We start from the raw sequence: 24,384 nt of genomic DNA on the forward strand, positions 1-24,384 counted from the left end.
GTGAGGATAAAAGGGATAAAGGATGGTCAAGAATAGATGTGGCGAGTCAAGAAGCAAGATGGCTACCAAGATAGTCAAGCTCACCCCTCATACAAGAAAAAAAAAAAGGCTTCCGCGTTGAAATAAGAGGCTTTAAGATGATTGATTCTGTCTTGCACCATGTGACAAAGTGTGACACAGAATGCAGAAGTGGGTGAGCATCACTTCCAGGTGACTTTTTTTTTTTTTTGGAGAGCCTGGGTGCCATCGATCAGCCCCAGTAGAGAGGACACAATGTCTCTGGCTTTTGTTACCAGGAAGTGGGTCGAGTTATTTATATTTCAACACTCGTCCTCCGGCACCCCGGGGACCGGCGCAGGAAGCAACCTGAAACTTTAAATTCAAACATGGTGCGGGTTTTAGACGGGAGTGTGTGTTTCACAGCGAGGGACGAAGGGGAGCGTGGAAATGATGGAAGGAATGTAAAGTGTTTTAATGAAGGTGTGGAAGAGACCGGCGCTGGCAGAGGTGAGTTAGCAAATGCTAAGCGGGTCACGACCTCCGAGGGGCACCAAAAACTTGGTAAAAAGTCACCTTTAGTCCCTTAAGTTCCGGAGTTATTCTGTGGTAAGAGTATTGTTTAGATTTTTTTTTTGCTCTATAGAAGCGAGTCCTTCCAAAATAAAAGCACCTGGTGTTCTTTCAGCATGATGAAGATCCACAAGAAGATTGTGAGTCACTACCTGTCATGCACCTCCCCCGTCGACAAAGAAGGCTATCTCTTAAAAAAGGTTGGGGACTAAAAGGTCAAACCTCCAGGTCAACACCTTGACCCCGTCTCACCCCCCCCCCCCGCCCCCCCTCACAGAAGACCAAAAACGACACCTACCAGCGGCGCTGGCTGGTCCTGAAGGCCAACCTGCTCTTCTACCAGGAGCGGCCCGCCGACCGCCACCTGCTGGGAGTCATCGTGCTGGAGGGCTGCGCCGTGCGGCGATGCGTCTCGGACGGTCGCTTCGCCTTCTGCCTGCTCTTCCAGGGCCCCGGGCTGAAGAGCTACACGTTTGCGGCGGGCGACGAGGACACTGTGGAGAGCTGGGTGAGGGCGCTGTTATCGGCCAGCCACCGTTATCTCTCGCTGATGCTCCGAGACCTGCACAGGCAGTATGAAGGTTGGTCACATGGTTTTAGTCATCATACTTTACTGAGATGTTGCAATGGTCAAAGGTCACATCGGCTTTCTGCCTGCAATTCTACCATCGGCCAAAGAGGGCGCCCTTATTTAAAAAGAGACCGATTTCATGGTCATTTCATGGACCGTATTGAAGTCTGACAACCCCTCCAGCTGCTAAATTTGCTATCTTACAGAGGCCAAACATCAGCAGGTTTCCAGTGAGTCTCCCGCCAGCACCCTGAACCAGAACCCGGTCCAGCACAGGTGGCTACCGGCAACACCAATCAATCCCGAATGCAAGAGCTCCGGCTTCTCAACAGCCACTAAAAAGTCCCCCAAACTGTGGGCCAGGAGAAACGCCCACATCACGCCCCTCAACTGGCCGCCGGCGCCCCAGTACGGCGAGTGGCCTTTGCTCGCTTCCGGTCCGCCGGACGACTTCCGCCAACTGCACGACCACTACGGCCAAGAGGTGGCGAAGGTTCGAGAAGAATGGCTGAAGACTCGGCAGGCGGCTTCGGAGGAACGTGGCGAAGGAGATCTTATCGAGCTGGAGTGAAGAAAGAGGAAGCGAGTTGAAACAAAACCGGAAGTTGACATTTGGTCTTTGCTCGCAGCTCTGATGATAACAACAACATAATAAAATAAATAAATAAATAAATGAAATTAAATAAAATAACAACAACATGCTAACAACAAACATCAAGGACTGGGTGTGCTAACTTTTTCCAGCAAGGACCGCATACAGAAATATTGCAAATGTTTTATAGCTATATTTTGTTTAATTTTGTAAATATGATTCAAATAGTACTGCTGTGTTTTGTCCGCCATGATCTTCCAAACATACATGACAATAATGTATGCACCATAGGTAGTTCTTCACACACACACACACACACACACACACACACACACACACATACAAGGTTGTCCTGCCCTAAAGGTCACGCCGGGAGCGTCTCGACATCGATGGGGCCTCCAGACAGTTGAGACATTCCAATCACGTCAGAAGTGATCGATGGCTTTTGGAGGAGTGTGCCAAGACGTGTCGTGTTGCACATGCCAACATGCGATGGACATAAGTGTGTGACAAGTCGGTAAACAGGACAAAACCAGACACATACAAAGCTAAGGCAGGTTGTCATGTGCGGCCACGACCACCAGAGGGAGACAAACGCAACGAGAGAACGAGTGCGAGTCAGCAACCAACCAGTCAAATTTAAAGTTACAGTAAATTATTCAAAGCTCTAAATGGACAGAGAACCACACTAGAACATTGTTAGAACCTACTCAGAATTTAACATGGAGCCACCACCTCTTTAATTTGGATTTATTGATCATCTATTTTATTAGCGGGGACAGTGCATATTAATGGTCATACACTCAGTTACATAAGTATGCCAGATTTACATACATTATAGTTAGAATCCACAGATGAATGAGAGTAGAAAAATAAAAGCGAGTAAACTGAGCCGCCATTTTTCCCATCTATTTTTTGACACTCTAATCAAGGCTGGATTATGCTGCTGCATCGAGGCGCCACCGTACGCCACGCCGGCTCGCTCCTCCCACTCCAAACACTCCCTGCCGTCTCCACCTTGATGTTTTTGGATCAACATTTTCAATAAAAGTCAGAGTTGTAATCGCTGCTCGCGTCACAATCAAGGCTCAATCGATGGCACAAAAAGAACCCGAGTCATGGACTAGCATTTAGCCTGGTGGTCAAGCTAGCACCGTGCTAGAACCGTGGTACACCAAGTGTTGTTTCGAGGGCGGCGTCTTTGTCCGAGCGGCAAATTCCATGACATTTTGGATCCAAACTCTGTGTAGCTCTCTAATGCTGCCTGGTTCTTGCCAGAGCGCACGCTGCAGATTGCAGAACGCAGGTCTGCACTCTGCACTTATTATTGTTATTTTACACCACGACTGCTGCCGTGTGTCTCATTAGCAAACTTGCTCAGTTTGAAAAGCGATTTCAAAATATCTGAATGGAAGCCATAAAAAGCAATTTCACCGTTATTGGCGTTTGTCACGATAGACAAAACAGCTAACGGCAATCTGTCGAGAAAAGAGCGTTCAGGTGAGTGAAAGTAACAGAAATGCCAGAATGTGACGCATGTGTCACTGCTCCAACTAGGTGCTGAGAGTGAGGTCAAAGTTCAGTCACACAAGCGACGGGGGAGGGCAGGGGGTGGGCGGTGTTGGTCCATCATAAACTAACGTCCGTCTAATGTCGATGAGTGCAGCTGAGAGGTGTGGAAGACGTGTGGAAACATAAACAAGAGGCTCCTCCATTATCACCCGGGTCAATTTGGATGCCATAAAACACACCCAAAAGTCACACAAAGGAACATTTTTTTTTGTTGTAAAAAAAAAAAAAAGCAACGCCCACCCCCCCACATTGCTTTGGCAGGGGGTCAAGTTTATTTTGCTATTTCTGTCCCCCCCAGCTGTCCCCGTTCTCTTGTGAGCGTCTGCTGCTTAACCAGGCCCATGCAAAGTAATCCCCCTGATATTTCACCTAGGGGAGGGGTTGTGGGGGTACGGGGGGGGGGTGTGTAATGAGCCAACAGGTGCAAAAATGCACGGGTCAGAGCTGAACCGCAAACTCACACCTTTGCACACTCAGACGCCCCGGCCCGGGTCAGAGGTTAACGGTGCGTTTACTTGTCTGTCTTTGATGGACTCCCATAAGTTTACTACTAGACTGTAAACATGTTGAACGCTTGCTAGTTTGACATAAACGACCAAAAACACCCCCGGCAGGAAGGTTTCAGCACAAATATAAATAGATTCATACGCTACAGTTCATAATTTATTAATAGCATATTCACTTTTAGTCTGATCTGAAATACATATGCCAAAACATATGTCTGCATGGTATGTGTATCTATGGGCTTCTTTACGGGTACTCCGCCCCCCCCCTCCCAATTCCAAAAACATGTTAGCTTCATTGGCGACTCCAAATTATCCATAGGTATGAATGTGAGTGTGAATGGTTGTTTGTCTATATGTGCCCTGTGATTGGCTGGCCACCAGTGGACCCTGCCTCTCCCCCAAAGACAGCTGGGATAGGCTCCAGCATACCCCCCCTCCACCGGCGATGACTGAATTCATATGTAAATATAATCAGTGCCAATGAAAAGTTGAATGAGAAACTGTCTGGTGGTTCTGGTGGTACTGGTGGTTCTGGTGGTTCTGGTGGTACATTTTATGATGAAATGTAAACAATGTAAACAATGAGCTACATTAAAGCTAATGTAATAATAAATATTATATATGAGAACATAGACATAAGAATACGAATGCCATGGCGAATCCGTGTGAAACGGTACGAGTAAATCCCCAACACGGTCCCAGGACGCCACGGCGCCTGTGCACATACACGGTCAAAGCGGCATCAGTCGCATGCGTGCGTCCCGGTCCTTGATATCCCACCGAGGACCCAAAAATAAAGCCAACGTGTCCAACCCAAGGAGGGTGGAGGGACAGTGTCCCATCCGGTCCACCAAGCATCCATGTCCTCGATGTCCTTATTAGTCCACGTGGGACTGCAAAACCTTACAGCCAGGTCCCTCCGCTATCGGGTTTACTTAATTCCAAGACTCCTGGGTCTATTTCTGATCTCCTGTAAGGGGATCCGCCGTCCCCGCCATTCTGTCTCCTTCACTTTTGCCACCCGCTCATCCCTAAGCATCCTCCCCTCTCGCTCTTTTTGATCCCCCCCCATCCAAACTTGAGGCTGCGGCTAAAGTTAGACGAGGCGCTGGAGGGGTATATAAGCCCCCCTGGGGTGGAGGACAAACGCGGCTTCACCCTCTCTTCCTCTCTTTCTTCATCGTCCCAACCTCCAATCGAAGCTTCTCGAGATGGTGAGTAGCATCCCTCAGCGTTCCGACCGTCTTTTATTGCTGTGTCGGACTTTGGAGGAATATCTCCTTCAGGAAGCCCGACTGATGCTTCATCACTGAGACGTTTGATGTTTGTGGATTTAACAGCAAAGCCGTAAGATGGCTGACGTTAACTTAGTGTGAGGAATAATGCTAAGAAATAAATAAGCGTGCAAATGAGGAAGGAAAGTAAACAAAGGAGTAGCAAGTAAACAAGTGAGTGAATGGCTAATTAGGCACAAGTGAATACAATCAGCATGCAGTAAATAAGAAGAAAAACATGCAAGGAAAGTGGGTTAGACAAAGTAAACAAAGGAGCAACAAGTAAACAAGTGAGTGAATGGCTAATTAGGCACAAGTGAATACAATCAACATGCAGTAAATAAGTAAATAAGAAAAAACATGCAAGGAAAGTGGGTTAGACAAAGTAAACAAAGGAGCAACAAGTAAACAAGTGAGTGAATGACTAATTAGGCACAAGTGAATACAATCAGCATGCAGTAAATAAGTAAATAAATAGAAAAACATGCACGGAAAGTGAGTTTGACAAAGTAAACAAAGGAGTAGCAAGTAAACAAGTGAGTGAATGGCTAATTAGGCACAAGTGAATACAATCAACATGCAGTAAATAAGTAAATAAATAGAAAAACATGCAAGGAAAGTGAGTTTGACAAAGTAAACAAAGGAGCAACAAGTAAACAAGTGAGTGAATGGCTAATTAGGCACAAGTGAATACAATCAACATGAAGTAAATAAGTAAATAAATAGAAAAAGATGCAAGGAAAGTGAGTTTGACAAAGTAAACAAAGGAGTAGCAAGTAAACAAGTGAGTGAATGAATCAGTCACCAAGTCAGTAAGCAAGCAAGGAAAGAAATGATTGGACACCAGGAAGTAAAAGCAGCCTTCATAGGCTTGGAATAAAGTCAATTGATGAACGGACTAATTAGCTCCGCCCCCTCGCCCCCCACCCCCATGTGTGCAGGCACCCAAGAAGGCCAAGAGGAGGCAGGCAGCCGGGGACAGCGGTTCCTCCAACGTCTTCTCCATGTTTGAGCAGAGCCAGATTCAGGAGTACAAGGAGGTGAGCCCCCCCAATACACATACCCCCCCCGACCCAAAAAAAAAGCAGACGTAGTTAATTTCCCGTCTAACCAGAATTAGTTTGCTTAAGCCGCCCGTCTTTGATTGGATCCACTTTCACAGCAGTTGCTGTTTCGTCCCCAACACCCCCCTTCCACAACCCCCCCCGCCAGGAGATGACATTTCTCACACCAGCTTCCTGTTTTCATGACCTTTAACCTCCACCATCCAGCTGTCACTCAAGTGCCGCCCCCCCAACACTGTTTTTGCATTCATTTTCACTCTCCTCAATTAGATCTGAAGCGATCCTATTGGGGGGCGGGGGGTGGCTTTAGGGCCTAAAGGGGGAGGGGGGGGGCTGTCAAGAGATGAGATAAAGATGCCGGGTGTCCTGTCGGAATGATGAGCACGACGCAAAAATGAAGGCAAGCGTCCAAGATGGAGTCAAAGACGTTCTCTAGTGTTTCACCCGAGAAGATGGATCACACAGCTGCTCCCTCGCGATCCCAAATTAACCCGTAAGGAAAGCTCCGGTCGGAATGTCACTACTGTAAGAACCGCGTCTGGTGTGATTAGATACTCTCCTTCATGAGCATCCGACTAGTTTGACCTTTCACGTGAAAAAAAATCCATACCTCCATCAACGGCGGATGATCTTCTCTCCCGGCAGGCCTTCACAATCATCGACCAGAACAGAGACGGCATCATCAGCAAAGACGATCTGAGGGACGTGCTGGCCTCCATGGGTGAGTTTCTCAGCGTCGCCGACACCCGATGAACCCGTGTCACCGATCTCCTCCCTCCCCAGGTCAGCTGAACGTGAAGAACGAGGAGCTGGAGGCCATGATCAAGGAGGCCAGCGGCCCCATCAACTTCACCGTCTTCCTCAACATGTTCGGAGAGAAGCTGAAGGGTAGGTGTCGCTCCGGCGGGACTCGGACCGGCTGCATCATCTCACCGCTTGGTTCTTCCAGGCGCCGACCCCGAGGACGTCATTCTTAGCGCTTTCAAGGTCCTGGACCCAGAGGGTACCGGAACCATCAAGAAGCAGTTGTGAGTCCGCCTTTTTTTCTCTTGGCCCATTGGAACCCATGGAAACAGAATTGATCTGTTCCAGTGTCAAACCCTCAATGTCAAGTGTGTGGTTTGCGTATCTTTCCCAAGTACTTCAACTCAATACTTTTGTAGTACTGGTTGTAGTAATTGTATAGTACAGTACAAAGCTATTCTTAACAGTTAGCTATTTTTCTTAACAGTTAGCATACAATATACCGCCATTCAAATATGGAAATATCGTTTTGTGTGTCCTCAGCCTGGAGGAGCTCCTGACCACTCAGTGCGACAGGTTCTCCAAGGAGGAGGTAAACTTCCTCACCTTTTTTTTTTTTTTTTTTTAGGGCAGGGTTGTCCAAAGTGTGGCCCGGGGGCCATTTACGGCCCATGGCTGATGTTTTTAGCGACAAGTGGTATGAAATATTTATAAAAATTGACCATGTCAAAAATGGAAAAAGGAGCTAAAGTAATAAACAGGAAGTGAGCATAACTTGCTAGCAGGCCTACACGGCTTGGTATGTTTTTACGTTACCGTACGCTGGGGAAGGTTTGGACGCTCCTGGTTTGCGATTAGCATCGAGCCTACAAATGGCAAGGATGAAACTCCTGTTTTGCCCCCTCAGATCAAGAACATGTGGGCCGCCTTCCCCCCAGATGTCGCGGGCAACGTGGACTACAAGAACATCTGCTACGTCATCACACACGGAGAGGAGAAGGAGGAGTAAAGGACGCCAGAAGGAGATGATGAGAAGAAAGACGACTATCCCTTCGCTTTCTCTGCCCTTCCTGCCCTCCTTCCCGTCTTCCCTCCCTCCGTCCCACCTGCTTTGCCCTCCGTGTTGACCCGTGGGGTGCCCCCCCCCCTTTCCAGCGGCTTTCTGGTTCCAAGCAAAGACTTGTCCAGCCTGACACGCCCCACGGGGCTCACGGGACGTCTGTGTCGGCTTACGGGGAACAGGGGATGCTTTTCAATAAAACCAATGTAACATCATGTGACCACTCCAACCACTTTTCTTTCTTTGTGTCAACTCACCTCCGCCAAAGTGGCCTTCTTGCCTTGACAGGAGCCCACTGGAGGAGGCGAGCAGACCACCTGAAGGCCTCATTCCCATTACGAAGAGGTCCTACAAAAAAAGGAGAGAACATGTACTAGTTGGAGATGAAGGACGTGTCTCCTTAAAGTGAGGATATGTCAGAAGGGAAGGAGAGAAAGGGCTGAAAGAAAATATCTTCGATTACTTTCTCTCCTCGCCTTCCCGAGTCCACTCTTCCTCTGTAAGCAACCACTCCTCCTCGCCTTTCCACTGTAATGAATAAAAGGGACAAACTGTGAATAAAAAACTCTTTCTTTTTGTACAATAGCGTGTGTTCAGTGGCTCTGTGGGGCAGGGATGAAGGGTCAGTCAGATTTGGCGACACCCAGTGGAGCTCCATGTAACTGCATACAGAAGACTGCAACAATGTCACGTGGGCCATTAAAGCAGCAGTTCACAGCATGTTTGTTTTGTAAAATGCCGGCTGCACTAAAATGAAACTAAAGATATCTGGCACATGATATGACCGATGTCATATGAATACATAGAAGCAAATCTAATGTAATATATTATTATGGTTTATTACTCATCACAAATATCATCATGATCAATTAAATACATCACTTGTAGGTGTGAAGGAATGAATTCAATTAGCCTAGATTTTAACTCACTTTCACCAGAGAGTGACTTGTAAACTCAAAAAAAAAAAAAACACACACACACACAGGAAATAAAAAGCCTAACCGCATTTTTAAACATTTTCACGAGTGGAGTGTTCAAATGGAACACGGAAGTGTTTCGCAGGGAAGAAATGCACAAAAGGACCTGACGGAAATGCACTTCTTGTTTTTTCTTGTCGTGTCCTCCGTGAGTCTGGTAACCATGACGACGCACGGAGCGCTGCGAGGACGTTTGCTCACGTGACGGCGGCGTCCAACAACCATTGGTTGTCAGTCCCGCCACGCGCGCGGAGAAGATTAAGTTTGCATAGAAGTGTTCAGGTCAACGCTACGCACTAGCATGGCGGTTAATGGGAGGACACGGTGGCCAAACAAAGTCCCGCGGTCCTTCACTAACACTACGACGGCGAGGGTGACGAGCCCACGAATGAAAAAAAAAAAAAAAAAAGCAGGAAGTGACGCTCACCAGTTAAGACCTTCAACTCCCAAAAAGTTCACGACAGCATCGAGCTTCCCGCTCAACAAAAACGTGCTAACGGGCAGGGGGGGGAAACGGAAAGGACAACGTTCCAGTCAACCAGGCGTCCGATACTCATATAGAAAAATAGTCAGATTCAAAATAATAACAATATTCATAATATATTTGATTAAATTAAGCAACTTTGTACATAAATACAACAGGGCCCGCAGGTTAATGCTACATGGGCGCACCTGGCACCTCCTGGGGGGGTCATGCACCTACCTAAGGCGCTCATGAAGTGTTTTTTTTTCAAGAACTCATCGAGCCACTGCGTTGGTGGACTTCAGTGCGACGGCTCACAAGTGCAAAGGTCATCCTTCATGGTGTTTGGAAGCTCCGGGCACATTCTAACATTTGGCTAAATTAAATGCATATTAGTTGTTGTTTTTTTTAAGTAATACTCATTGGTGTCATTTCCATGTTGTTATTAACACTTGTATGTCATTAGACGTCTGCTTCAGGTGTCAGCACTGAGGCAGAAACTAAAAAATATTTAAAAGAAAATCCTAACCCGCAAACGCAAAAAGTCGTAGTTAACTAAAAAAGACCAAACACACACACACACACACACACTCTCCAAAGCACCTCTACATGGGTGGAATATTCTCCCTGGTCTTGTGTGTGGTGTGCGTCCCTCCGTGTCGACGCTGGCGGGGGGTCGGTGGGCGGGGGGCCGCACACGCCACATGACGCTACGCTACTAAGGCACACACAACATCTAACAGGACAATAAATAGATTTGTTGACATCCGGCTGCAGGACAGAAAGGTTCTGTCTTCCAGGGGTTTTCCCACATGTAGTACAGCTGGGGGGGTGGGAAGGGACAGGGGGGTGTTCAGGTGTCTTTGGAGGCGATGGGAAGCGGAGGATGTTATTATTATTATTATTTACATCTTCTGTGGCACCTCAGTCTTCCTCACCGCATGGAAATTAAAATAGGAGTTAAAAAGAGGACTGTAATGAAAAGGAGATCACAGCCTGTTTAAAACATGGAAGGGGAGCAAAAAGCCCCCGCCCCCGCCCCCCACCCCCGTGGGGCTTTTTAGACCCACCATCCAGAAGTCATCCCATTTTTTTATGCATCACTCCACCTCTGAGGGTCTTTTGTCCTGCTGACCTCTTTTTCTTTTGATGGTCAAACTAGGCCGAATCTCTCGCCGCCGCCGCTCCGTTTTTGTCCTCGGTCGGCGCCCCCCCCTTGTCCTTTTTCTTGCCCCCTTTCTTTTTCTCCTTCTCCTGACGCTCCTTCTCCTTCTTCAGCCGCTCCTTCTCGGCCTTCTCCCTCTCCTTCTTCTCCTTCAGCTTCTTCTTCTCGTCCTCCCGCTCCTTCTTCTTGTCCTCTTTGCTTTTCTTCTTCTTGCGTCCGTCTTCCCCGACGGGCGGTGGCGGCGTCGGTGTGGCCTCGGCCGCTTCCTTCTTGGCGTCGACGCAAGGCGGCAGAGGAGCGTTGTTGGCGGTGGGGGAGGGGATAGCGGGCGTGATCTGCTCAGAGACGATCCTCGGGGACGGGGACAGAGTGTTGGGCGGGGGTGTGCTTTGACTCGGAGGTGGCGCCCCCGAGGCCGGAGAGGGTCCGCGAGGAGGTGTGCCGCTTCCGACTAAGGGGCTCTGGACCTGGGGCGCCCTCTGTCCCACCCCGGGAGGAATGGGCGGTTTGCTGGAGGCGACCGCGGGGGGCGACTGAGGACGCATCCCTTCAGAACCAGACGGCCCGGAGAAGGAGCCTTTCTTGGCTTGCGAGTGGAAAGGTGCCTTGGACTTGCGGAAGCCGGGGAGCGAGAGTAAAGACGAGGAGGCCCGGAGAGGTCCTGGTGGAGGAACGGAGCTGCCCAGGAAGGAGAAGCTGCCACCGGAGCTGATGGAGGCGGCGCGGCGTTTGTGCTCAAAGATGGCTCGGGTCCCGTGGAGGCGGCGCCCCGGCTGGTGCGTCAGCTCCCCTCTGGATTCCCTCCACTTCCTCACCTGGATGGTGCACTCCCGCTCGATCAGCCCCTCCGTGACCTGCAAGAGAATCACCTGGAGGTCCAAGACCAGCAAGTGAGAAAAGGTGGACTGGCTGAGACCTGATGAAGATGAGAAGAGTCTATGACGCACCTCCTGCACCAGAGTGTCCTCTCTGATTGTGTCGGGGGAGATGCTCCTCAGACGTTCCATGGTCTCGTACATGCCCTGCAGCTCCCGCAGTTTATCCACGGAGCCCAGCATCTGTTTGAGAAGCACCAAGCCCACGCGGAACACGATCTTCACGCCTGCCGACACAAAATCCAACCACATCAAAGTTCATGATGTCCAGCAGATAATACGGCTCGGTGTAAAAGCGTACCTTCACAGAAGAACATGTCCCACACGCGCAGCACACACGCCCACGGCAGAGTGCGCGAGAAGATACACATGAACCACTCGGTCATGTAGAGGATGGGGTCGATCTTGAACTTCTTGAGGTGGCGGTAGGCCATGGGACACGTGCGGCGCAGCAGAGAGAAGAAGATCTCGCCGTCCAGCTGGATGGCCTCCTGGAGAAACGGATGGGAAAATTCAGAAGCGAACTTGAGGGCAGTTCATGCACCTCGGGTGGGTTCCCTCACCAGCCCGGCGCTGTAGTAACCCGGAAGGAACTTCTCGCATATCTGGACCAGGCACCAGAAGGCTTGCTGTGGATCACAGGAGTGTTAGAAGAAGCTTGAAGCTTGTTCGTGTCATGTGATGGCTGACATATTGGAATCATGGCTGCTCCTCACCTCAGCAGGCATGTGCATGAGGAGCACGGCAGCCACAGGAGCCTGGGCCTGGCAGTAGCCCTCATCAGGCCTGTAGATGGTGTAGGCCTTGAGGATCCGGTACAAATCCTGTTGCCTGCAGAAAGAACCATGGATAATGAATAATTAACGAGCGAGCGCTAAAAGCCTTTGAACAGCTGAGGGCGTATTCTGACCCATGGCCCCCACGTGCGGCAAACATCTCGTGGAAGGGGAACTGCCTGTGGAGATCCTTCTCGATGATGTCCAGCCACTTGGCTTCTCCAGGCTCCCTCTCCAGCTCCTGCGGGCGGGACAAAGAGAAGCTTCATGAACTGATAGTGTGAGATGACAACAGGAAGTTGACGCTGAGCACAAGTGAGTCCCCCCACCCCCCCACACCCTCCCCGCCTTCTGAGACGACTCGGAGGACTGACAGGCGGGATTACAGGTCCTGATAAGAAGCTTACTAAGACTTCCTGCGCTCCTTCAGACATCCCCCCCGCCCCGCAGCAACAACTTCCTTTTGCAGGACTTCCACTTGGACTTCAACATGGCGGCCAATATATTTCATACAGAGCAGCGAGAATGCTTCCGCTGCTGTTGCTTCCTGTGGCAAACTTCCTGTTCCTGTTAGCTCTACGCCGCCGGGGGTAGGACGTCGTCAGCGAGTTTGACATTCACGCAGCCCAGTGGGCGTGGCCGGCTTATGGGGAATGATTCATTGGCTGCAGGGGTAGTGCTGCGTAGGATAAGCGGCATAGAAAATGGTCGTTCAAATTATTTTTAAAATGGCGTCTGAGGTCCTTTTAGAACTTTATCCTGACCTGAACATACAAACAACCAGGACCTTGGACCTTCTCACAAACATGAGTGCCTTTCACGGTATTTGTGGAAGACGAGGTAAGGTCAAAATACACGTTAGGTAACGCTCGTACCTCAAACTTGCCGCTGTTGGCCTCGAGCAGCTCCTGGCTGTTGGACAGCAGCTGCCAGGCTTTGGCCCGCAGAGACGACGGAATCCCTTTCCTGCAGCGCATCTTCACCTGCAGCGGACACAATGTCATCACCATCACGTCCCTCCAGAAGCTTCTGTGATGATGTGAAAAGACGCCACGCGTACCTTCTGGAAGCGATGTTTGACCCACTTATCCCAGTTGTTGAACATTTCCAGCCACTTCATCTCCCTCTGCCGGGACACTTCCACTCGAACTTCCTTGTCACTGTGACAATGAACAATACACTCGGGTCACTTCTGAGTGGATGGCGGACAAAGAACGGTACAAGTGGAGCTCGTGGAGGTCGATAGTGAATTTGCGTTAGTATTAGCAGGCAGATTGGAGCAAACACCATCAGGGCATGTTGAGTCACAAACGCTCAGCAGCGTGAGTCACACCAAAGGGAGCTTATGGGGGGGGGGGGTCAGTTAAGTTTTGAGAAGAAGCAGGGCAAAGTGATGATAAACTAAATTCTGATTCCATTATTATGTTCAGTGACCAATAAAAAAAAGTGTATTTTTTCTTATTAAAAAATTATTGCCTTTAATGTGATTAATTCACAAACCTAAAAAATTTTTTTTTAACAGCTAGCTCACTGTTTTGCTTTTTCTTTGCCTTTCTTGTGATGGTCAAAGAGAAAAGTATGATGATAACCATACTGGAACAGGAAATGACTATTAAAATACTGACTATATGACTGTAAATAATGACTATAAATTAGCGTAATAGCATAAAGTATCACACATGCCTCAGTTTGAACGTTTGGTGGAGGCGGGAGAAGCCGCAGCTGTCATAGCTACCCCAGGGCAGCTGTGTCTACAGATATAGTTTACCACCACCAGTGTTGTGTGTGTTATAAAAAACAACTGATCTATTAGTACAATATGGCTGATAATAATAAATAATAATAATAAAAGAAGAACAGAATCTACTCTGCAAACTGAGTCTCTTTTGGTACTTCCTCTCTGCATTCTTCACTATATTTGTGTGTGTATACTTTTTCTCTTGTGACTGACAGCGCTTCAAGTCTTTTAATACGTGATATGACAAGAATGCTGAAATATGTATGGTGTAATATGGTGTATTAAAACTCAATTAGTATTCTGTATGAAACTCACCTGCCGTCACTGTACTGATTGCCACCCAAAAATCCGTACTTGTCAGTGCGCTTGACCGCCAAGCCGTTGATTTCCGAGTCCGACCCCACTGAGCTTCCGTCCTCCCCCAGGCCAGACAGGGACTCCAGCGTGCCCGACATCAGGCTGGCCGATTCTAGATAGCTGAGGGTGTCGGGGGCCGGGCGTGATGTGGCCAGTGGGAGGCACGGGGGCGGCTCTTGGATGAGCGGCACCGTGGGGCTGGGGTGCCCGGCCCTGGGGATGGGGCTGCATGGCGGCAGTGCTTTAATGGGACTCTGAGGCTTGGGGGAAACAGGTGGAGGTGGACTTCTGGGGGCACGTTCTTGCTGAGGTTTCTCCTCCTCGGGCGCTGTGGTGTCAGTGCCTGCGGGTTGGGTGGCGTCATCCACATCGGAGTGTGGATTGAGGGCGACGTGCACACTGGGGTAAAGATTCGGGCCGGGGGTGAGGTCAGGGGAGGGGGACACTTCTTGTACCTCCGTCGGAGGTGCCGGTTCACTGGAGGGTTCCTCTTGTGAGGCTGCAACTGGTACTTCATTGGAGAGACGCTCCTGATGCTCAACGTGAGCTCCGGTCTTTGTTGCCTCCTCGACCTCCTTCTGTGGCATCTCCCCCTGATCCACATGGGGGGCACCCACGGCGGTCTCCACAATCACCTTTGGTGGCTGAGGTGGCTGCGGCACATAAGTAATGCCCTCTAGCTGCGCTGCAGGGGTATTTCCAGTCAAAGACACCGGTGCAGGCGGTGAGAGGGTCACCGGCGAGGGCGAGGGAACTGAAGGAGCGACGTGGGAGTCGCCCAATGTGGGCGGCGACGGAGATAAGGTTGAAAGTTCGGCCATGATCCAATGAGAGCTCTCCTAAACAGAAAGATGATGCAAAGAAATGTTTACTTTTTGCAACAGTTTTTCAAAAAGTTTTTCAAAAAGCTAGTCTTGGTTGACTGGTGTGAAACAATAATGGAAACAATAACCCTTCCATTAAACAAATAGAGAGCACATTCTTAAATGTGACCACAAACAATAAGCCAGTAAGCGGTCATAATAAATGCTGCATTTCCTCTTCTGCAAGCCTGGAGCTTGAAACACAAATAGAAAGGATATGACTAATTCATCTTTTAGGAGGATGTGCCAGTCTACTTTGCAGGACACCGAAAATAATAATGCATGCTACATGTCAGGTGCTGAGGCAGCAACAATAACACGCAGGGAATATCAACAAAGCAGCGATCCTGCTGATCACGCAGCTCCAAGCCAGTGTGGAGCCTCCAGGCGGCTACATGCTAGCAGCTGACAACACTTCCCCTCCGCGGAGGCCTCTCATGGGACAGCATTAACGATTTATGCGCGGCTAATTAGCCAACACGCTCCCGACGTGCCAGGCAGGCCCAGGTCTCACAGCGTCCGCGGCCTCGGCCACATTGTCCGCCCCCAGGTAGACCGCTGCGTCAAACCCAAGCGGTTCAACTCACCCACTCCCGGTGATGTCACTTGAATCCGTCCGGGGTCCGCGCGTTGGCCCGCCACAGCTACGGCTCCGCCAACTACCGCGGCGGAGAGGAGAAGAGCAAAGAGGCGACGCCGGAGCAGGCACCGCCGAGCACGGAGAGGATGTGGACGCGCTGACGTCCTGCGGATGGTGTGCTCAGCCAGCTAGGCTAGTAGCTAGCTAGCTAGCTAGCTAGGCTAGGTTAGCCTCTACTCTACGTGTTAGCATAGTTGGTAGCCGGACGTCTCCTCTACTTCTTCCAGACACGCTGCATTTGCAACCATTTCAATCGCGCAGACCGCTCACTGGTACTTTATATCCCCGAAATGTCTTCCTTTGTTTAATTCATCCGAGCTCAGCGGTGCGGACACATCCTTCACCCACCGCCCGCATTTCCTACTGACAGTACGTACGTGCTCACGTCTGCGGCGGCGGGGACGCGCACGCAACAGCCCCCTGATATCTTAAATTAATCGTTTTCTGCTACAGGAAAAAACAACAAAAGCCTAAATAAATACTTATACATTAAATAGTTGTATTTCGTGCCGTTTAAACTCTTATACAGTGGGCGAACTGATAAAGTCATGTCGACAAATGGACGCACTTGGTTGGTTGAACCAACAGGTGGCGCCAGATTACACTTTATTTCAGGCGTAGGGCCGAAAGACCACTTTATTGTGTGAATGCCTTCAAGGCATGTGTATTCTGCATCACTTTTTGTAATATATTTTTAAATATTATGTTTCCTTATCTTACTAGTTTACTGTTGTTATTGTCTTATTGTTACTGTTGTCTTTATTTTCATAACAATTTTCAACCTTTTCCATAAAAAATACAACTTGATTTGTTTACTTTATTTCTTGTGATATTTAAACTCAAAAAAATAATCTTTTTTCTCACTATTTCAACATTATAATACTACAACAATATAGAAAATTATATAACTGTTAGCTGAACATCAAATGTTACAACTCTGACACCTGCGTGGCTGCCATGGTGCATTCAGGTGCCTATCCAATGTCGTAAATGGGAGCTGCATGTAATCTCATGTTAACTTAAAACAAACTTGTACTAACTTGTACAAATGTACAAAGGTATACATAAATATATTGTCGTTTCCAGATTACATTTAACGCGATTTAAACAAGAATAACATTAGATGACTTATGTGGTCTTTAAGAGCGATCTGGTCCAAGAGGGCACCGTGATTCAGACCACACATGCGCACATAATAAAGACGTTGTTGTGATGTTCGGGGTGTCCGTGAAAGCATCTCGCGAAGTGTCGCGATGACGAATGGACGAGAGACGTGTTTTAGAGTTGAGATACATAAATTGTATTTGCATTGCACTGCTGTCGATGTGTTCAGCTCAGAATAAAGTTATAAATACTCAGTGTTTTCCTGACAGCGAGTAACAATAACTCTGGTTGGCTAGCTATTTAGCTGTAGCTCTGTAGTAGTCGTGAACTAGTCGTTAGCATTAGCATTAACCTGTTAGCGGAAACCAGCAAATACCATTGTTTTTAAGGCTTTTACCCCCACGGTGGCGATAACACACATTTGAGCGTAAACCTCCAGTCCAGTGGAATCTGTCTTTTCATTATTTCCAAGCAATGGCGTAATACAAAGGTCGCATTTCCTAACTGACTCATTTTGGGATCCTGTTGTCACGCCTCAGTGAGAAGCATGTAAACATTGTGACGGTCTCCATGGAAACGCAAGAGAAACCAAAGGCGTGCTTGCTAACTGGGCGGCAACTCTCGCTTTCCCAGTTTTGACGTGAAGTTTCCATGAGGGAAACCCGGTGGAATACCACATGGAATATAAACAAAACATGTTGAATAGGACGTTATATATTAATTTGTCTCATACAAACATATGAGTTAAATTATACTGTGTAAAGATCAATCATTATGGCTAGACTCAGGTCTTGTTTACATTTGTAATACATCTTATATTTTATCACTTTGTTAGTCTAATCATTAAAGAATGTAAACAAGAGGCACAAGTGAACATAACGGGCCTTTATTCTTGTCACTTAATGATAACGATCATTAAGCTCCCTTTTTGTAATACCGCCGTGTCCCTCTGGGGGTGCCAGTGAGTCATGGCTGCGGCATCTCTCTCCATGGAGACCAGAGACATAAACAGTTCTGCTGTTTGTGCTGCTGACGTTCACACCAAAGTTCACCTCATCAACGCTTAATGACACTGGGCTGGTTTCAAGCTTCTGGAATCATCTGCTTGGCTGCTGGTGGTTGTTTTTGAGGCACACAATTTTCTTCCTGTGGAATGTCTCTCCTTTGATGCCAGACATTTATCCCTGGAATCCCTGAAGAAAGTTGATGAAACATTAGGAATTTTACTGTCCCTTGCTGGTTTGGAGTAGAAGCACCTAGCAGCTTTGTTTTGAGTGTTATGTCTACGCAGATATAAATAATAATGGCGTATACGAAGTAGCAGCATCAGGGCAGCATGGAGCCCATCAGGCTTTTGTGTCCTCGGCGGGGAACGTGTCCACCCATTTCTGCGTGCGCTCCCGACACTGGTCCCAGTTGTAGAGCGGGTGGTACTTGAAGAGGCGCTGCGCTTTGTCCGTGCTCACGGTGAAGGAGGTGCTGGCCACGCTCAGGGTGTAGCTGTTCAAGAGCGGCGTGAAGTTGCAAACGGGCCTCAGCAGCCAGCGCAGGATGTCGTTGAGCACGGCCATGATCCACAGCAGCATCATGGGGATGCGGATCCAGCGGAAGTTAAAGGTGGACAGGAAGAGCATGTTGAAGTCCTCGTAGCTCTTGTAAGGAGAGTCGTCGTAACAGAAGAAGGCCTCTCCTCCGACCGTGCCCGGGTACTCCCTCAGGGCGCGGGCGGCGAGGACGTGCATCCACGCCACGTTGCCTGGGGACACAACAAGGCCACATCATTAAAACGATTCCAACTAGCTGCTATCAGCAAACAGGCTAACCTAGCATGACTGCAACATCAGCAGTTTAGCATCACATAGCTATGCTAAAGTTGCTAACACGGGTGTTCTCACTCCTGCATCTCAGCTTTGTGCGACAAAGCCTATTTTTAAATACTAACTTTGGTCTCTGACGCCTTCCACGCCGACCACGTGTAGTCGGCACAGGAAGTGTTCTTGCGTGACTTCTGCTTTCTGGTTGGCGTGCTGACCTTCAGAAATAAACTCAGACGTCCACGCGACTTGACGCTCGTCTTTTTTCAACACTCACCGACGTAGACTCGCCCGTGTTCGATGGTTGGCGGGATGCCGCTGATGATCACGCCGCCCCTCTTGACCGCCATGTTGTAGAAGTCTCGGATCAGCTCGTGGCCCTCGCCGTAGATGCCCGTCGGCCTCAGCGAGCACGTGTATAAGCGCTTGCCGTTGCTGACCTACGCGGGACACAAAACACTTCCATCATCAGCCGCGGCAGTGAATTCTGTGGCTTCATGCTGTCATGGTTTTTCAAAATAAAACATTGAATCCATTAATCTTGCTGTTTGGGGTTGAATATGGCCCATTATTAGTCTAAAAAAATCGGCACGTACTTCGGTATGTGACAAAAAATAAAAATAAAAATAAAAATAATTAGGAAATATTAATATTAGGAAAGCAGGAGGTGAACAAAGGTATTCCTACCTTGATTCCATTTGCGTCCAGGACGAGCTTCTCGGCCCTGGCCTTGCTCTTGGGGTAGGCCATGGTGTGTTTCACCTCATAAGGTGTGTCTTCGTTGCCCCTGCGTGGAGAGAGTCACATGACCTCACGTCATTCACGGCCTGGTGGGGCGGGGCGGGGCATTGATTTCCATATTTTTTCCATTTTTGTAATAATATCATGATGGCGGATTAGCTTTGCAGTGGCGTAAACCATTTTGTTGAGCTTCTTTAGCGCCACAAGAGGGGCAGCACTTCCTGTAGCGTATTGGATGCCATGTTACTCACTCCTCGTGGCGTGAGTAAAGTGTTGGCAGGCAAGTAGCAGAACTGACGTTACGTAACACAGCTGACCTGGCAGACACACGCCAAGGTGACGTAACAGATGGACGCGACACAGCCAGTCCGAGACAAACAACAACATCCAGGGATCACCTGACAAACGGCTCCCGCTTCATGTTGGGTCCGATCACCTCCATGCTGCTGGTGTAGACCAGGCTGCAGATGCTGTTCTCCACGCAGGCGTTGATCACGTTCTGCGTTCCTGGGAGGAGAAAAGAAAACAATCTCGATGATGAAAGGAAATATGGAATTCCATCCAGGAGAAGGAGGACAGTGCTGGATGAGAGCCGCCTGTGTTCCCTGGACACGCATATTGTTATTTAGTCAATATTTATGTTGATATGATCTTATTGTTTATTGTACAGGTAGTCATTGTATTGCCACATATCACAGTATGCATGGAGTAGATTTAGCGACACTATGCAGTAAAAGCTGCAGGGAATATGCCGGACTGTGACAGTGTTAAGAGTTAAGGAATGCCGGTGGAAATATTCCAAGCATGCAAAAGAAGCCGGCAGCCATCCGCACCTTCATGCGGCTGAGTCGCCAGCCTTCCCTTCCAGTGTTTTCCTTGCAATCTTCTACTTCACAACATCATAAAAGCCTAATGACTAGCGTCCAAATGTCACGTCTTCTATTGGCCGGGCTATAAAAGTGGGCAGTGCCCGGTGCGGCGGCATCAGGCTGCATCCTGGCGTGCCGGCAAAATACCGCTGAGGAAATTGCCTTCAGGTGCTCTCAGTGGGCTTGTTATTTATAGCGTTTACAGTAAAAGAAGTGGGAGGAGAAAGGCTTTGTAGTCATGGGGATATTATTCAGTCTGAGTAACAAGACTAAAGTCACCAAAGTGGGATGAAAAGAGGGCCAGGATCCTGCCTCCATTGTCACCACATGCCTGGAATTCACATCCTTGTTGATGCGGTCATGATTCCGGTGACTTTGTGATGTTTTGTATGCTTACGAAGCCCGACGGGCCGCAACCAGCCAGCAAGTTTGAGTGCCAAGCGTTAAAAAGCCACTACCTCAGTGTACAAACACGCTGAGAGTGATGCAGTAGCGCTGCCAGCGAGTGACGTCATTTAGTTTGTCTTTCAGCTTTTTTATGGGCTGATGAGCCCATGTTATGTACACATTACCCGAGGTGTTAAAGTGGAACTATTATGTTTTGTTCCCATTTTTCCCCATGATAAAGTTTCAAATAATGAAATTTGAGCATTGTTACGGTTTCTGAGAGTTTTGTGACATCACAGTAAGCCGGACCTCATTATATGGGCATGCCCGGGTACAAGCCGAGTGGGTACCAATCATATCACGGTGGGTCGTGGGTGGAATAAATGAAAACAGAACATCTTGGGAATAGGTGCAGATTCTGGAAGATCTAGAAAGCTTTCTTTCTCCGCGTGTTATCCTGCTCTATAGGAGTCCGCAACTCAATACAACAGGTTACAGTTCAAAGGTCATTAAAAAAAACTGTATGAAAGGCACCATCAAGGAACCGGGGGGGGGGGGGGGGGTGTCAGAGTGGAATCGGCAATCAGCTTCAGCGCCTCACCTTTCACGTTGACGGAGTAGATGACGTCCTCCGGGACTTTGTGCCAGACGTCCACCAGGCCGGCGGCGTGGATGACGACGTTGGCGCCGCGGCTGGCCTCCAGCACGCTGCTGTAGTCGGTGATGTCGCCCTGAATGACCGTCACCGTTGTGCGCTCTGTGGGGAACCATAAAAAAAAAAGGAGACGCTGAAGATTGCAAAAACAGCCCCTAGGGGGCATTGTAGCACGGCCCTGTGGGGATTGCTGTGATCTGCTCCGATGTCATAACCCTCTGTTGTCTTTGGAATTCCATCCTATCGCCAGTGGAGTGTAACTTTGTCTTTTCACAGTTGACATTAAGGGGCGGGGTTGTAGACAGAGGTTCTCACGTTGCCCGTGCGGCCCTCCAGCACCGTGTTTGCCGACATACAAAACAGGCTGAGCAAAGCGGAATAATGAAGGCATCATGTTCACTCCACTGCACGCTTCATGTTCATGCCGGACGGATTTAGTGGACTTTATCAGCACCATCGTCGAGCGAAAACAAAACAAAACATCCCGTCGACACAGGTGGCAGGCGGTGACAGGGAAAGAGGAAACGCATGGGAGTGGGACATCCTGGAGAGGATCTCTGCACAGTGACCCATATGGAACACTACAGCTTTTCCCTCTTACTACACAAATGACTTAAAGTGTTACCGCTGGCGTATTGGGCTGCCTGAATGGCTCCAAATATTACATACAGCATAATAATATCCAAATATTGACTTAGGTTCCTGGGCAAGAACCTCTCAGGGACCGTGTGCAAAGTGCAAAAAAAATCCAAAAAACAAATAAGGAACAAGAACCGGGATATAACTTTCCCACTTTTGGACAGATTTAGTAGAGATACTCAATTGTTTTAGGCCACCATTACATTTACACAAGTACACACAATCTACACTACAATCCATTCTGTCCTGTGGACAGTGATGAATTATGTAATAATCATTACTATATTATTAATTTGCCTATTATTATTACTATCCTCATTATCTTCTGATTAGTACTACTACTACTATTAGTGCTTATTGGCTTAATTATTAGCCTGCTTTTGCCCTATTATATGAAATTTGCCAGAGATTTTTTTTGCAAAAAAAAAAATCAATAAAAAATAAAAGAAAATCAATAATCTGTGTAAAATCCTGTAAACCTTGTCCTTCGCTCACATTTAACAACAAAAGCATTAATTTAACAGCAACAAAGTCAGCAAAACACATTTTAAACCTAGCAATAACATCATAGCAAATATACAGTTAGTAGAAATCCAAAGCCACAATGACAGCAAGCAGTACAGGCAACATAAGACAATTAAAATGTCGTTTTTTAAAAGACCATTCAAAGTCATTTGTAGACGGTCCCTATCGCGACCTGCTCTGCAGTGTTTTTCAAAACATGCAAAAACTGTTCCGTAAATGTCCCAATAAAATGTCACATTCAAGGAGGTTCGGATACCAGACATGCTTTCCTCACCGGTTCCGAGTCCGCTCAGGCTGTCGTCCGTGTGCTTGTCGAACACCCGAACCTCGGAAAGCTGGTCCTCTTTAGCCAGCAGGACCCTGAGCAGGTGTCGGCCCAGGAAGCCGCAGCCCCCGGTGACCAGGTAGACGAGCGTGGGCCTGCTTTGGTTCATCGTGCTTCCTGGTCTCCGCTTGCCTTGTGAAGAATGCGGCCCGTCACTAGACGGTGCTGCGTATAAAGACTTCAGTCCAAACCAGCTCTTCATTTTTTTTTTTTTTTGAAACCTCCTAACTTTATTGAACGACGGAGTTCTGTGGTGTAATTTACATGCGAAAAAAAAAAAACAGTAGCAAGAGTTTTTTTTTCCCTCATTGACACTTGCTATTTGTTAATGTCGCCATTAATGCAAAATGACGTTTGATGACGTCAGTCTTTTTTGACTTTCTGCCGTAACTAAAACCGCTGTGTGGAAATGATGTCATACTTTTGACAAATACTTTCTTGCGTTTTTAGGCTAGCATGTGCTAGTGAAAGTATAGAAGTGCGTACAGACAATGTGAGGAATGTGTATGTGAGCAGGACTTATGGTGGGTGCGTTCACGTACCGCCTAGCATCTAATAATAGCAAACACTAAATGGACATATGTGCCTGTCAGTTTTTCAGAGGTGATTAGTTCAAGTTCAGGCTGGTGATAAGAACATTTCTGCGTAGGAGAATTCAGTGGATGGAAAAATTAGTGGAATATTTTCGTAGTTATGACATAGAAAATCTGTTGAAAATAGAGCCATATACTAGTCATCTTTACACTTATTTTACCCATGATAGTAGATATAAATGGATGAAATAGACCTAAATCAGGTTTTTCACCGAGCAACGTACTTCCGCCACTACAGTACTGGTGGATTTAAATGGCTTTACACTCGTATTTACCCCAAAACAAGAGTAAATACTCTTGCTACAGTAGTATCACATTAAATGTATTTGCTACGGAAACATAGTGGAGGTAAATGCCTGCGTCACTGAAAATTACTGACACCTAGTGGCCAATGTAGAATACAGTACTTCATAATTACAATGCTTCTTCTGACGTGTATTTTCAGGGATAAAATTCAGGTTAGGAATATAGAATTTGCTGAAATTTTCATTTTTGGATAATAATATTCCATATTCAACCACAAAACAGACATCATTTACTGATGCTTTTGGGGAAAACTAATGGACTAATGTTTAATATAATGTGTGTACATGTAATACTTTATCCATCATGATAAAGGTGATGGATAGTAGTTCTATGTATTATATAGTTTACAAATACGAAGTGTAAGAAGCAGCCTTGTTGTGCAACACACCTGTTAATGAAAATACAAACAGTACACGCAATGTTAGTGAAAATACACAGAGTACACATATTCACTACTCATTCACAACTTTATTGCTGACTAAATGTCACCTTGATTCAGGTTTCAGCAAAAATGACTTACTTGACATGACACTCTTTCTTCGTGTTCTCACTGTCGTGCTTTGGACTGCCGTTCGAGGTCATTGCACGCCGTGATTGGAGCCGCACCGCTCCAAAGCAG

The 24,384-nt window shown here is 47.8% G+C and overlaps 4 protein-coding genes across 8 annotated transcripts; 2 read left to right on the forward strand and 2 right to left on the reverse strand.

Annotated features, from left to right (window-relative positions):
- The first annotated feature begins 250 nt into the window (after window positions 1-250).
- Window positions 251-1,854, forward strand: pheta2 (PH domain containing endocytic trafficking adaptor 2). Of its 3 annotated transcripts, none has more exons than XM_058048602.2 (4): window positions 251-606; window positions 686-770; window positions 848-1,151; window positions 1,348-1,854. In XM_058048602.2, the coding sequence occupies exons 2-4, from the start codon at window positions 687-689 to the stop codon at window positions 1,710-1,712; spliced, it is 753 nt and encodes a 250-aa protein (XP_057904585.2). In that variant the 5' UTR covers window positions 251-606; window position 686; the 3' UTR covers window positions 1,713-1,854. The 3 variants fall into 3 exon arrangements, with proteins under 3 accessions (XP_057904585.2, XP_078653449.1, XP_057904586.2); XM_078797323.1 differs by having other exon boundaries at window positions 251-507; XM_058048603.2 differs by lacking the exon at window positions 251-606 and having other exon boundaries at window positions 631-770.
- Window positions 1,855-4,872: 3,018 nt separating this feature from the next.
- mylpfa (myosin light chain, phosphorylatable, fast skeletal muscle a) lies at window positions 4,873-8,168 on the forward strand. Its single transcript, XM_058048615.2, has 7 exons — window positions 4,873-5,025; window positions 6,027-6,125; window positions 6,795-6,870; window positions 6,933-7,037; window positions 7,099-7,177; window positions 7,437-7,485; window positions 7,801-8,168. The coding sequence occupies exons 1-7, from the start codon at window positions 5,023-5,025 to the stop codon at window positions 7,900-7,902; spliced, it is 513 nt and encodes a 170-aa protein (XP_057904598.1). The 5' UTR covers window positions 4,873-5,022; the 3' UTR covers window positions 7,903-8,168.
- Window positions 8,169-8,768: 600 nt separating this feature from the next.
- On the reverse strand, window positions 8,769-16,246 carry tbc1d10b (TBC1 domain family, member 10b). Its single transcript, XM_058048421.2, has 10 exons — window positions 15,755-16,246; window positions 14,263-15,143; window positions 13,270-13,369; window positions 13,085-13,192; window positions 12,344-12,450; window positions 12,150-12,264; window positions 11,997-12,062; window positions 11,735-11,924; window positions 11,506-11,660; window positions 8,769-11,427 (listed from the first exon to the last, which is right to left on the reverse strand). The coding sequence occupies exons 2-10, from the start codon at window positions 15,123-15,125 to the stop codon at window positions 10,552-10,554; spliced, it is 2,580 nt and encodes an 859-aa protein (XP_057904404.2). The 5' UTR covers window positions 15,126-15,143; window positions 15,755-16,246; the 3' UTR covers window positions 8,769-10,551.
- A 1,535-nt stretch (window positions 16,247-17,781) lies between these two features.
- hsd3b7 (hydroxy-delta-5-steroid dehydrogenase, 3 beta- and steroid delta-isomerase) lies at window positions 17,782-24,307 on the reverse strand. Of its 3 annotated transcripts, none has more exons than XM_078797025.1 (7): window positions 24,286-24,307; window positions 22,816-23,031; window positions 21,324-21,479; window positions 19,865-19,973; window positions 19,413-19,512; window positions 19,003-19,165; window positions 17,782-18,667 (listed from the first exon to the last, which is right to left on the reverse strand). In XM_078797025.1, the coding sequence occupies exons 1-7, from the start codon at window positions 24,290-24,292 to the stop codon at window positions 18,258-18,260; spliced, it is 1,161 nt and encodes a 386-aa protein (XP_078653151.1). In that variant the 5' UTR covers window positions 24,293-24,307; the 3' UTR covers window positions 17,782-18,257. The 3 variants fall into 3 exon arrangements, with proteins under 3 accessions (XP_078653151.1, XP_057904539.2, XP_057904538.2); XM_058048556.2 differs by lacking the exon at window positions 24,286-24,307 and having other exon boundaries at window positions 17,782-18,104; window positions 18,226-18,667; window positions 22,816-23,088; XM_058048555.2 differs by lacking the exon at window positions 24,286-24,307 and having other exon boundaries at window positions 22,816-23,087.
- Window positions 24,308-24,384: the final 77 nt, after the last annotated feature.

The sequence above is a fragment of the Doryrhamphus excisus genome, linkage group LG16, assembly GCF_037039965.1.
Source record: "Doryrhamphus excisus strain RoL-2023G ecotype Guam linkage group LG16, RoL_Dexc_Guam_v1.1, whole genome shotgun sequence".
NCBI lineage: Eukaryota > Metazoa > Chordata > Actinopteri > Syngnathiformes > Syngnathidae > Doryrhamphus > Doryrhamphus excisus.

Excerpts from the sequence above, each read along its gene's own strand:
- mylpfa (XM_058048615.2), top strand. Across the intron at positions 6,126-6,794 it reads AGATTCAGGAGTACAAGGAG|GCCTTCACAATCATCGACCA; the intron begins GTGAGCCCCCCC and ends CTCTCCCGGCAG. Across the intron at positions 7,038-7,098 it reads GTTCGGAGAGAAGCTGAAGG|GCGCCGACCCCGAGGACGTC; the intron begins GTAGGTGTCGCT and ends TGGTTCTTCCAG.
- pheta2 (XM_058048602.2), top strand. The coding sequence starts at position 687 with ATGATGAAGATCCACAAGAAGATTGTGAGTCACTACCTGTCATGCACC. Across the intron at positions 771-847 it reads AAGGCTATCTCTTAAAAAAG|AAGACCAAAAACGACACCTA; the intron begins GTTGGGGACTAA and ends CCCCCCTCACAG. Across the intron at positions 1,152-1,347 it reads CCTGCACAGGCAGTATGAAG|AGGCCAAACATCAGCAGGTT; the intron begins GTTGGTCACATG and ends GCTATCTTACAG.
- tbc1d10b (XM_058048421.2), bottom strand. The coding sequence starts at position 15,125 with ATGGCCGAACTTTCAACCTTATCTCCGTCGCCGCCCACATTGGGCGAC. Across the intron at positions 12,265-12,343 it reads GCCGCACGTGGGGGCCATGG|GCAACAGGATTTGTACCGGA; the intron begins GTCAGAATACGC and ends TTCTTTCTGCAG. Across the intron at positions 11,661-11,734 it reads GGACATGTTCTTCTGTGAAG|GCGTGAAGATCGTGTTCCGC; the intron begins GTACGCTTTTAC and ends TTGTGTCGGCAG.
- hsd3b7 (XM_058048556.2), bottom strand. The coding sequence starts at position 23,068 with ATGAAGAGCTGGTTTGGACTGAAGTCTTTATACGCAGCACCGTCTAGT. Across the intron at positions 19,166-19,412 it reads TGGACGCAAATGGAATCAAG|GTCAGCAACGGCAAGCGCTT; the intron begins GTAGGAATACCT and ends TGTCCCGCGTAG. Across the intron at positions 18,668-19,002 it reads ACACGGGCGAGTCTACGTCG|GCAACGTGGCGTGGATGCAC; the intron begins GTGAGTGTTGAA and ends TTGTGTCCCCAG.